General features: G+C 36.7%; 1 protein-coding gene across 1 annotated transcript; it reads right to left on the bottom strand.

The window, feature by feature from the left end:
• Positions 1 to 6,469: 6,469 nt before the first annotated feature.
• Positions 6,470 to 8,203, bottom strand: LOC111914421 (uncharacterized). The gene is made up of 3 exons (XM_023910164.2): positions 7,424 to 8,203; positions 7,126 to 7,297; positions 6,470 to 6,939 (listed from the first exon to the last, which is right to left on the bottom strand). Exons 1-3 carry the CDS (start codon positions 8,201 to 8,203, stop codon positions 6,470 to 6,472), a joined length of 1,422 nt encoding a protein of 473 aa, XP_023765932.1.
• Between the last annotated feature and the right edge of the window lie 2,988 nt (positions 8,204 to 11,191).

Raw genomic sequence — 11,191 nt, 5'->3', positions numbered from 1 at the left:
CTTCCAAACGATAAAGCGAATCTCCCTCACTTGGATTTAGCTAGAATCTGATGCCATCTAACCCATTCACAAGTTCAAGTTAAACCAATGACTTCACTACCTGATCCAAGCCACAATACCAACATAAAAGCAAGGAGAATCCAAATCACTCAAACCAAAACCCAAGAGTTCTAACACACATATATGCAACCCCACAATCAAATAAGCTATCGAAACTTAAGTACTCAACCAAAATAGAACCAAAGCTGATTAATATTATATCATTCAACATATTTTCCAAGAATTACAACTGAAAAAATGAAAGTGTAAATAATAATATATTGATGATGTCAACCAATGTTGCATCAGACCGCACTGAAGAAATTTGATATCTCAAACTCCAGCCCTTGGGACTCCAACAATCCCATGGTGTCCACCTGGTAGCTGCCAAGCTAAAGGGACTGGATACGAAACCACCCCATCCTTTCTTAGGGGACAATCATCCTTAACATCGCCTAGTTGATTGTAGAAGAAGCATACTCTCGATTCCCTCTGACTACAATCCCGACGGTAGTGACCCTTCTGACCATATATAAAGTGTCTAGAGATTGGTACACGACAAGTACCTCGTTGAGTTCGACCACACCTACCGCAAGATCCACGAGTCTCTCGATATTCTGGCTAAAAATTAATCACCTTGGCCTTCTTGTACGATGTTACAGATTCATAACCTGCTCTTATTTCCTCTTTCATTGTTGGGTCTCCAACTCAACTGCCTTTCCTTGGCTGCCTCCACAAAACTGGAAAGAGTCCTATCACTTAAGTCACTCATGTTCTCCAGGATTTCCGTCCTCAACATGTCATGGTAGTGGGTCATCTTCATCTCTTTTGTTGTTGCATACTGAGGGAAAAACAACGCTCTCTCCTTGAACTTGGCGGTCATCTTATCCATCTACTCTATAATCTACTCAAGTGCCAAAAACTCCTGTGCAAACTACTGAACCTTAATTGCCGACACAAACTCCCTATTCAATCTGGTGACAAAATCCTCTCATGACAAGGACTCGACCACATCCGGTTCGAGGCCATGGAAAACCTCGCACCACCAATCCTTAACTCTATCACACAAAATACATGTCACAAATATGATATTGGCCTCTGTCGGGCAGAAACTGGTGAGAAAGGAACTGTCCACATCGATAATCCAATGCATACTAATGATCGCCTCCTTACTCGCAAAGAAACAAGGAGCTCCACACACACCAAACTCCTTGATGGTGATTTCATGACCCCATATACAACCACCCTCTTACTTGATCCATAGAATCATAAGGCACTCGTCCAGGACTATGATAAAATCTTCTCTGACAGTGTTGATCAATCCATGCAAATCCTCTCTCATGACAATGCTGATCAGTTCATATAATCCTAAGGTGCTCATGCACCACTTGTTTATAAAATTATCAGTCCTCAGTTTGAGATCATACACACCGTAAGGTATGCCTGAACCCCTCAAACCAAAACTCTGATACCAACTTGTAATGTCCTAAAAATTAAAAAGAGATTTTTCTTCATAAAACAGATTTCCCGATAAAACCTTTATTTCAAAAACCAATGATAACATTTGATTAGTTGAAAACCATACATTACTCGAGTTAGGTTTACAAATTCACATAAACGAATATCTTTGGTGCATGTGTACAGTCCCGTCAAGATCTTCTCATGAACGACCTGTAAAATGTTTAATCCAAAACTGTAAGCATAAAGCTTATTGAGTTTCCCGGTATACCATATATTGCACCATACATACAATGCATCCACATATAATTCTTGACTCTAACGTGGAGCAAAATAAAACTCATATATGTATACATACATCATATGCAACGGGCCCAACCCAAGAGTTTGTAGGCCCAATCTAACTCACATAACAGTCCCTGTCCAACCGTACATAGCAGGCCTCGCCTAACCATACATAACACGCCCTATCAAAGGAGTAAACAGGTCCATCATAGTGTCCATTGCCAGGATCCACATCGTGGTCTTCCATACAATCCATAAAGTCATATGTAAGTAGGGGTCAGAAAGACAACTGAACAGATGATCCACCAGAAAATGAAAAATTAGACAAGAACATCGCAATAAGGCATTAGACCAAGAGTTCTGTAACGTCCCAAAAATTAAGATCAAAAATTTCATTTTTAAATTAATAAAACTATAATCCAAAACATCACAGAACCAAAGTGGAACAAAGTGTATCAATACATCATAAAATATCAGAGTAGATCACAAAATGAGGAATAAAGTGGAGTGTGCTCAGCAATCATTTCGCGCTCTTCCCTTTCGAACCAAAAGTACCTGAAATATAAACTGATAACCGTAAGCACAAAGCATAATGAGTTCCCCAAAATACCACATACCATACATAATAACCACATACTAGTCCCTCGCCCTTCATCTGGCACCGCCCAACATCGGGTCTCGCCCGACATCGGGCCCCGCTCGGTAGACAGATCTATTAGTGATCAGGCCTCACCTGACATCGTGCTCTGCCCGGTACACATATAACATATAAACATATAATCATATGAACATATGTGATAATCACAAAGACAATAGCATACAATACAGTCATCGAGCCCTGTCTGACATCGTGCCTTGCCCGATAAGCATACTATCACATAAGACATGCAAGAGTCATGCAAACATCTAATGTTGACGTATCTCACCTAAAGAAACATCAAAGGATAACAAATCCGTCAACTCATGAACATCCCATCAAAAACCCATTACTCGATAAGAGCTGAAAGCAGGCCATAGTCCATAAAACAGCATGTTCTAGCACTGGTAATCTGGCCTCAGGATTGGCCTCCTTTTAGGAGAGAAATTCCTGTTCCAGATAAGACAAAGGAGTACCATTTGCCCAAGAGCCACAGGAGTAGTGCTCCTTGATCTGCCAACTAGCCGTTCTGCATAAATAGTAACCACCCACCCACGGGGCACGATCTACCAATCAAAGGCCGCTTCGTCCTGCCATACCTAAAAAACTTGAAGATATTGTCACGGATCTGTCCCCCTGACCACAGGTCTAAAAAGGTCCCTTATCCCCTAAGAGAAGGGATCAACTCTTGAATCCCAGTCTCTTACTTTCCATTATAGACTTTTCCTCAAAGGGACTCGCTAACTTGACCTTCGGAGACTCGTTCCGAGATCACCTACCAGACGATGTATGAAGATCTCGTTTGCAAGGACATATTCTTTTCCCTCGAATCAAAGAGCCATTCTGATGTTGTGCGTCCAATCATTGTAATTGGATCCATCAAAAGTTACTTTGGACATGATGGAAAGAATAAAGAAACCCAAGTGGTAGGTAGAAGATGATGGAGCAGAAGCATCAACAGGAGTAGACATCTACAGAGAAAAAAGAATAGTTTAAGTTAGATGACAATTATCCTTACTATTTTAACCCATAATAAATGATTAAGGCTAGGATCTAAAATAACAATTCACAACTAAGAAAAGGGATGTCGTAATCTTATTGTGAATTTATGAAGGTAGGTAAAAGTTGTAACATTCAATTTTAATCCTATGTATGAAGATAAATTGCAATTTAGCCTTTATGTATGAAAAATGTTGCAAAATGGCCCATAGTGGCATTTTTGAAATTTTAGGGTTGAGCTGACGTACGTTGGGCATACGTACTGTACGCTGGGTGTACCTTCCTAATCCACAAACCCTGATTTTTTAGGTTTAGACCATATATAAACATCGTTAACTCTCCAATGCTCATTCCCTCACCAGCCTCCAGCTCTCATTTCGTCCATTGCAACCCTAATCTCTTGTGTGTGTTGCTTTGATCTTGAAAGTGTGTGTTTTATGGTGCCCTTGAAGCAAGGAGAAGGGAGAACCACCAACTTGGAAGATCAAGACCACATAAATCCAGGAACACCTCGCCTCCAAGCTTCATTTTTAGGTATAAAGTTCTGAACTTGATGATTGACCCAATAGTAACATGGTCCTTTTGGGTTGCCTTCACCAGTGCAATTTGATAGGATGGATTTTTTAGAAGAATGTTATTTGTGATTTATTAATATATATATTAAGTATAATATATTAATATTTTTTAATTAGTATTGATCAAGAATTAATTTAGAATTAATTTGTGATCAAAAGAGCCTAATTAAATATATGAGTTAGTTCATGCACTCGACGAGTTGAAAGCCCTGTTCGAAAATTTTCGAGTCTCTTGGCCTGGTTTGGATTAGGAACACTACCACAAACTGTTTTGGATCATTGGAAATGTTTTTTATGATATCGTAGTACTTGTACTCATCCGACCACAAGATAATTGTCAAAGTTTTCAAAATAATTGTGTTTTATATGATAAACAAAGTTGTTTTAAAATTGTTGATTTAGAATTTTTCTTGATTATGAGTTTAGTTAGATCATGAATTATGTGATAATTTAGTTGTTAGAAAAATGATCTAATTGATGTTTAATAGAACTTGTCCTCAAGTTATGGAAAATGAAAGGTTTCTCTCATTTTTCCCCTCTCACCCTCATCTCATTATCTATGCCACCTTTCATCTCATCGTCTAACTCATCTTTCATCACACAACAACTATTTCATCTACCCATGTTCCACCCAACATATTTGTAAATATAAATACGTATACAGTTCAGATATGAAGAAAAAAAGTTTAGACCTGAAAAGAAAATACATATACAGTTTAGATCTGAAGAAAAAATTTAGATCTAAAAAGAAAATACATATACAGTTCAGATATGAAGAAAAAACAGGTTTAGATCTTCCATACAACGTAGATCTCAAGATAAACAGATAATATGCACACATAACACGTAATTTATATAAAATACTTCATATCTATGTGTAAGATGAAAGTAACTATGCACTCACTTGTTAAGGTGGTGATTCTGAACTCAGACAGCGCTTCGCTTCTAAAAAATAATTTCCTTCGTCGAAACCGGGAGGTTTGCTGAAAGCCAGGTTCTGTGTGGGCAGAGTTTCAAACCGAAAAACTCTTTTTCTCGGAGACTTCGGGCGCTCCGGGGCTTTCTTCTAGTGTTAGGGAGGTTTCCTAGGCTTCAGGGGTGTTTGGGAGGTTTAGAGAGAGTGAGAGAGAGTAGAGAAAGAAAGAAAGAAAGAAGTTTGAGGTGTGAGAATGGAGGTTGCCTCGCACCCCCTTTTATAGGGTCGAGGCTTCGTATTACGCTCGGGCGTACCCTCAGTGGTATGCTACGCATAGGGGACAGGTGTCCGAGATTCGTTGCGGCTACATGGCTTGCTTCAGACGGCAGAAGGAAAGAGACCGTGGGGCGTACTTCGGTCAACGTTGGGCGTCCGACTGTTACGTTGGGCGTAGCCTCGCACCAACTCGCGAATTCCTATCTCGACTTCTAAAATTCGTAACTATCGCATACGAGCTCCGTTTTCGACGTTCTTTATATCCACGTGTAGGTAGAGACGTACCATACAACTTTCGTTTAGACTCCATCGGCTAATTTCGACTTTATTTTTGATGTTATATTTTTAACAGGCCGGGACATGAAAAGTCTGTTAAAAATTCATAACTTCTTCATCCGACGTCCGTTTTCGTCTGTCTTTTTACCATTGATCTCCTATTTATGAGATCTTCGATTGTCATTTAGGTTGTATCAGCTAAAAATCAGTCGATCTACTATTCGAACTCTGGGCTGCATACTGCTACGTCGAAACTTAGAAAAATCATAACTTCCTCATACGAAGTCAGATTTGGGCGTTTTTTTTATGCATACTCACGGTTTAACGTACGTTATGAATTTCGTTTAGATTGTTATGACAAAAAAGCACTTTATCATAAACTCATTTTTTACGTCACACAACGTCGTGCTGGTTTTGTCGCGAAATTTCGACATGTCATAACTTCTTCGTTATAACTCAGATTTCGGCGTTCTTTATATCTCTGGAATCCTTGTTACGACCACTACAACTTTCTTCATAGATATGGGGTTTATCTAACATTATATTTTTTAGGCTTATTTTCATTCTTAATTTAATATAAAATCACATAATATTCAAATAATTTCTCTTTATTACTTCAAAATGAGTTACAATGGTTTAGCTTGACTATTACTTTATTATACTAATACATTACATTTTAAACCACTCCACCAGCCATTTCCATAGCTTCGAAGCTACACTGCAAGAAAAAGAAAACGTGATCCAAGCTTTCATCCTCGATCCACATAAATGACACAAGCTCCATGAAACATTTATCCCACATTTTAATAAGTTTGGAAAGATGAGAATCCTACTTTTAAAGGTCCTCCATACAGAGCAATTAACTTTTAACGAAATCCAATTTACCCTGTGTTCAATAAGTTTGGAAATATGAATTAATTAATATTATTAATATACATGTAGAAATAATATCTAATTATATTTAATGTAAACCAACCATCAAATTATGAGTAAATCATGCAACCCTAACTAGATTTCAAGGGTTTCCTCCATTTTAATACCGTCAACAAGACTAATTTTGATATTAGCAATCAGTTCTTGCATCTGCTCCCTAGAATGAAGTGGTGAAGGATAAACAAAAACACAGTCCAATTGTCCATCTACTACTGTATCAAAAATAGCGATGGATGGGCCTACTCCATGAACCGAAGCACAGCCAACATAGTCTTCTAGGAAAAGATCTTGTCTCATTTCAGTAGTCGTCTCAATAACAGTATCTTCAAACACCGTTAGCAATGCAGTTCTCAAGGATGACTTCGGTGTCAAACTAGGGTTGTCTACAGCCTTGGACATGAGGAAGTTCAAGTCAGCCATATCTGTGAAATGTTTGTTGTTGTTCTTTAAGCTTGCGAATGAGGTGTAGCTTCTTGTTGCCAAGTCCCAAAGGTTTTCCCCTCGTTTAACTTCTTGAATCGTGCTGATAGCAGAATGGTAAAATCCTGAAAAACAAATGGCAAATGTAGGATTGATAAAAAGGTGATCTATCTCTTAGAATTTCATCAAACTTTCAGCAATGATTAGTTAATATTTTTGTGAGAACAATATTCCATAATCAAGATATAGTAATTACTACTGTATACATGTATGTTCGGTGGCATGTTTTTATCCAGAAATTAACAACCAACCTAAATTATGGCGCAATAGTGGTGGTTGGAGATATGAGCGACAATCATTTAAATAAATCACACCATATTTTTTCCTGCTGTTGTTATTAGGGCGGCGTTTGGAGGAATAGACGGAAAGTAGTGTCACCGCAGCTAATACTCCACATAATTTGATACCTCTTGACTTGCAACCCTATGAAATGAACGAAATTATCATAAGTAAAGATCGACAACTATATTTAATATTTTTATTTTTACAAGTTTACATATTGTTCACATTACTAACTAACTAAAATTGTCAAATGGAAATCCAACTTACAGCTAATATCATCCGAGTTTCTTCTGTGCTCATTTTCAATCTCACTACTTCTGAATGTAGAGGCCCTTTCACATCTTTAAACTTCAAATTTGAAAGCCGGAATGAGTTGACTGAGTATGTCAACATATCCTTCCCATGTGCCCACATCGTCTTCTTTGCCTTGCCACTTGGAATTAATTCCTCTATTCCCATATTACCCTCGTCTTTATACACTCCTCCCTCCCTCTCCCCCACCCCCTCACTCAACTCCTTGAGCAATGAAACTGCTGTGGTCCGATCACACACTGAGGTGTGCAACCGCAACACAAGAATCCATTTCTGGTCTGGCAATGTGTACAAGTTAACAAACCATAAGTAGAAGCCTCCCATGCACATTGAACGAGTAGCAATACTGGACCATTCATTGATGTTGAGCTCATGCTCGAGAATCAGTTGTAAAGGAGACAGGGAAGCGTTGGAGCCAGAGCTCATGAGGGTCTGGAGGAGCTCGGAGGTGGTGCAGAGGTTGATGATATTTAGGCGGAGGTGAGGGATAGGAGGGTTGATGATGAAAGACGTTGAGCCAGTGGAGGTGTTTTTGTATAGCATGGAATTGAGGATAGGATGGTCATTCTGGATTTTGTGAAGGGATTTTTTCAGAATAGTGATATTTGGTTGTTTTGAGACTTGAAGTGCCAGTGTGGTTATCCCGGTGCCACTAGCCGCTACCTTGCACCAGTTTAGCTCAGTGCCTCCTAGCAATCTTGTGGTGCTCCCATATTTTCTTGAATTATCGCTCATTTCTATCTTTTGTTATGTTAGGAGAGAGATGTTACAATACAAGTTTGAAAGTAGTATGCGAAAATTAGGTAACGTGGCTTGGTTGTTACTTATAGGAAGTCGAGGTAATTATATTTTAAATGATGCTACTATCGTGTAAAAATATTAACTTGATGATTAATAAGCTTATCGAAATTGGTGGCTTGTACTTGAATTAGGGCAGCAATTCCTTATTATTAAAAAGAATTACATTTGGGACTTGTTCCCATGCATGAGAGCGTCGTGATTGGATGATAGGTTGAAATTGTGAACTAACTGTTTTTTCTTCATATCATATTCGTGATTCTAGTTCCCCAATGTTCAGGTCATTTCAATTCATATATTTATATATAAGCCTGTACAATGAGCATAATATTTTATGGTTTGCTCCAATGCATTTTCTTCAAAAGTTTATGAGTATATTTAGAAAGAAAAAATACGGCCAAAATTTGTTGATGTTGGTGGTTGTTCAAAAAGTCATTTTAAAATTTTTCGTAGTAGACATATATACCAAAAAAATACTATTATATGTATAGGAATTAATGTGTCTCTGTAGGCTAAAACCGGTCTTGAAATATTTTTGTATTCATTATTATTTCATAGATAAGTTTTTAGATGGGCGGGCCTCATAATAGTTTGAGGTCCAAAAATTAATTTTGTTTGATAAAATAATATTGTTTGTAATGAGTTTTGATGGTATATATATGTATAAGTTAGTGAGATCAATGTATTTAATCTATAATAAAGTTTTGCAACACTGATAAAATTATAAATAATGTCGTTTTTAATGAGTTTCGATGGTATGTATATGAGTGTACGTGTAAAATATGTATAAGTTAGTGACATAAACGTATTTAATCTATATATATATATATATATATATATATATATATATATATATATATATATATATATATATATATATATATATATATATATATATATATAAAAGTTGTGTTACAATAATACTAGGGGTGACAAATCGAGTTATCGTGTCGTGTTTTTGTCTGACACAACGCGGAACGACAAGGTTTAATGTGATAGGAGCACGACACGTTGTCGTGTTTTTTTTAACTAATACGAAAACGAGCTGATTAAAAAATGACAAACACTACACGAAACATTAAAGATAACATAAAATAATAATTATTTTATTTAATTAATACTTAATCATATATAACAAGACAAACAAGACAAACACGAAAAACGCGATAGAAAATGCTTAATCGTGTCGAATTTTGAACACGAACACGACATCATGTTTTTTAGACTTGACACGAACATAACACGAACACGAATTTCAATTTCAGTTTCATTCTGATTTCATTTCGTGTCGTATCATCAATTGACACCCCTAAATAATACTAAACATCTTGTTAGCTAAGTTGGTTAGGAGGCATGTTTATTTGATATTTTCGATTCTTTCTATTTTTCATTTTTTTTATCTAATTAAAAACAAAAGCTTTTTAGTAGTTTTGTTGATATATAGATGCCATATATCAACTTCATAGTGATGTTTCTTTCAACAACTAGGTTCAAAATCTCTTGTTTGCTTTTTTTTCTTTTTTTAATCAAAATTTAAAAATATATAATACCAATAAGGTTATGACATTTTACTAAAAAGCTGAAATGGTAATTGTGTTTGGTTTTCAACAAATATTTGTTATGTGTTTTTTTTAACAACATAGATTTTATTAAACATGCAACCATAGCGAGAAGCTAGGGGCAAAATAGAACAATTACAACCAATTTTCCATGCTCACAATTGTACCAAATTTGCATCTAACCTTAAACCAAATGAAATAGTTATTAAGAACTGCTGAAACAAGGTTAGGGTTGTCATTCACTTTGCTATTGAAGCAAACATCGTTCCTGTTGTGCCAAATACTCTAGAGGAAAGCTCTAATCCCAACATCATATTTTGTCAACTCCTCCTTAGACCAACCTGGATTAACCCCGTCTTGATTAGATCATCAACCACATTACATTGCCCGATATCTGAAAGCTTATTCCACCTTCTTCTAAGGGACACCATCAGCTCCATGGCAGTTGAACATTGTAAGAACAGATGGTTCGCCAACTCAGGAGAACTGTTGTTGCAGGATGGGCAAAGTGAAGCTTGAAGGGCAACACCTCTTTGGAGTAGGCTATCAGTTGTGGGAAGCCTTTTGAGCCTAAGTCACCATATAAACAAGTTGATTTTCCAATTTATCCTTAAATCTATATGAAAATATAAAGTTTAAGTGGCCTTGAGTTTTCAACAAAATCTCCCACTTTTCTTACCAATACCACTCTTCTTGAGCCACTTAAACTCAAGGCTAACATTATCAATTGGTTGCATTATGAAACCCACCAAATCATCATATTTATCATCTAGAATCTTTTCATTTAGGTCTATGACCACACCATCACCAATATCATAAACAAACTTCAATTCTTTCAAGATTTCTTCAACTCGGCCATCAATCTAAACTTCACTATGGAGAGTATCATCCATAGTTGCAACCAACGAAAATTATATTCCACCATAACAAGACAATCTTTGATATTTACAATCTCGAAAAAGAGTTTGCTGCAAGTCCTTTTGAACAGTTGATCTTCAATCTCTCGTTCTCCTTATTGTTATACAAGAGTTAAAAATCTTTTACACTCCTTTCTTCTTCCTTTCTTGTATTTCTCTTCAAACTCTAGTTCCCCCTCTTCCCCTTGGATCTTTCTTGTTTTTTTCCTACACAATCCTTCAAGTCTACAACCTTGCTCTAATACCACTTTGTTGGATCAATCTAAAATAGAATCACAAACTTTACAGAAAATCCCAACACTGACAGTGAAAAGGAGGATTCAATTTTAAGGAAAAATATATATGTATACACAAATAGGTTTGTTGTGATAAAGAAGGATATGTATATACTACAAAGAATTAATTATTTTTAGACCCCACTTGGACGAAATAAGAGGCCATCAAATACG

The sequence above is a fragment of the Lactuca sativa genome, chromosome 3 (assembly GCF_002870075.4).
Source record: "Lactuca sativa cultivar Salinas chromosome 3, Lsat_Salinas_v11, whole genome shotgun sequence".
Taxonomy (NCBI): domain Eukaryota; kingdom Viridiplantae; phylum Streptophyta; class Magnoliopsida; order Asterales; family Asteraceae; genus Lactuca; species Lactuca sativa.
This window is presented reverse-complemented; position numbering and strand designations above follow the sequence as displayed.

Excerpts from the sequence above, each read along its gene's own strand:
- LOC111914421 (XM_023910164.2), bottom strand. The coding sequence starts at position 8,203 with ATGAGCGATAATTCAAGAAAATATGGGAGCACCACAAGATTGCTAGGA. Across the intron at positions 7,298-7,423 it reads AAACTCGGATGATATTAGCT|GGTTGCAAGTCAAGAGGTAT; the intron begins GTAAGTTGGATT and ends TTCATTTCATAG. Across the intron at positions 6,940-7,125 it reads ACTATTGCGCCATAATTTAG|GATTTTACCATTCTGCTATC; the intron begins GTTGGTTGTTAA and ends TTTGTTTTTCAG.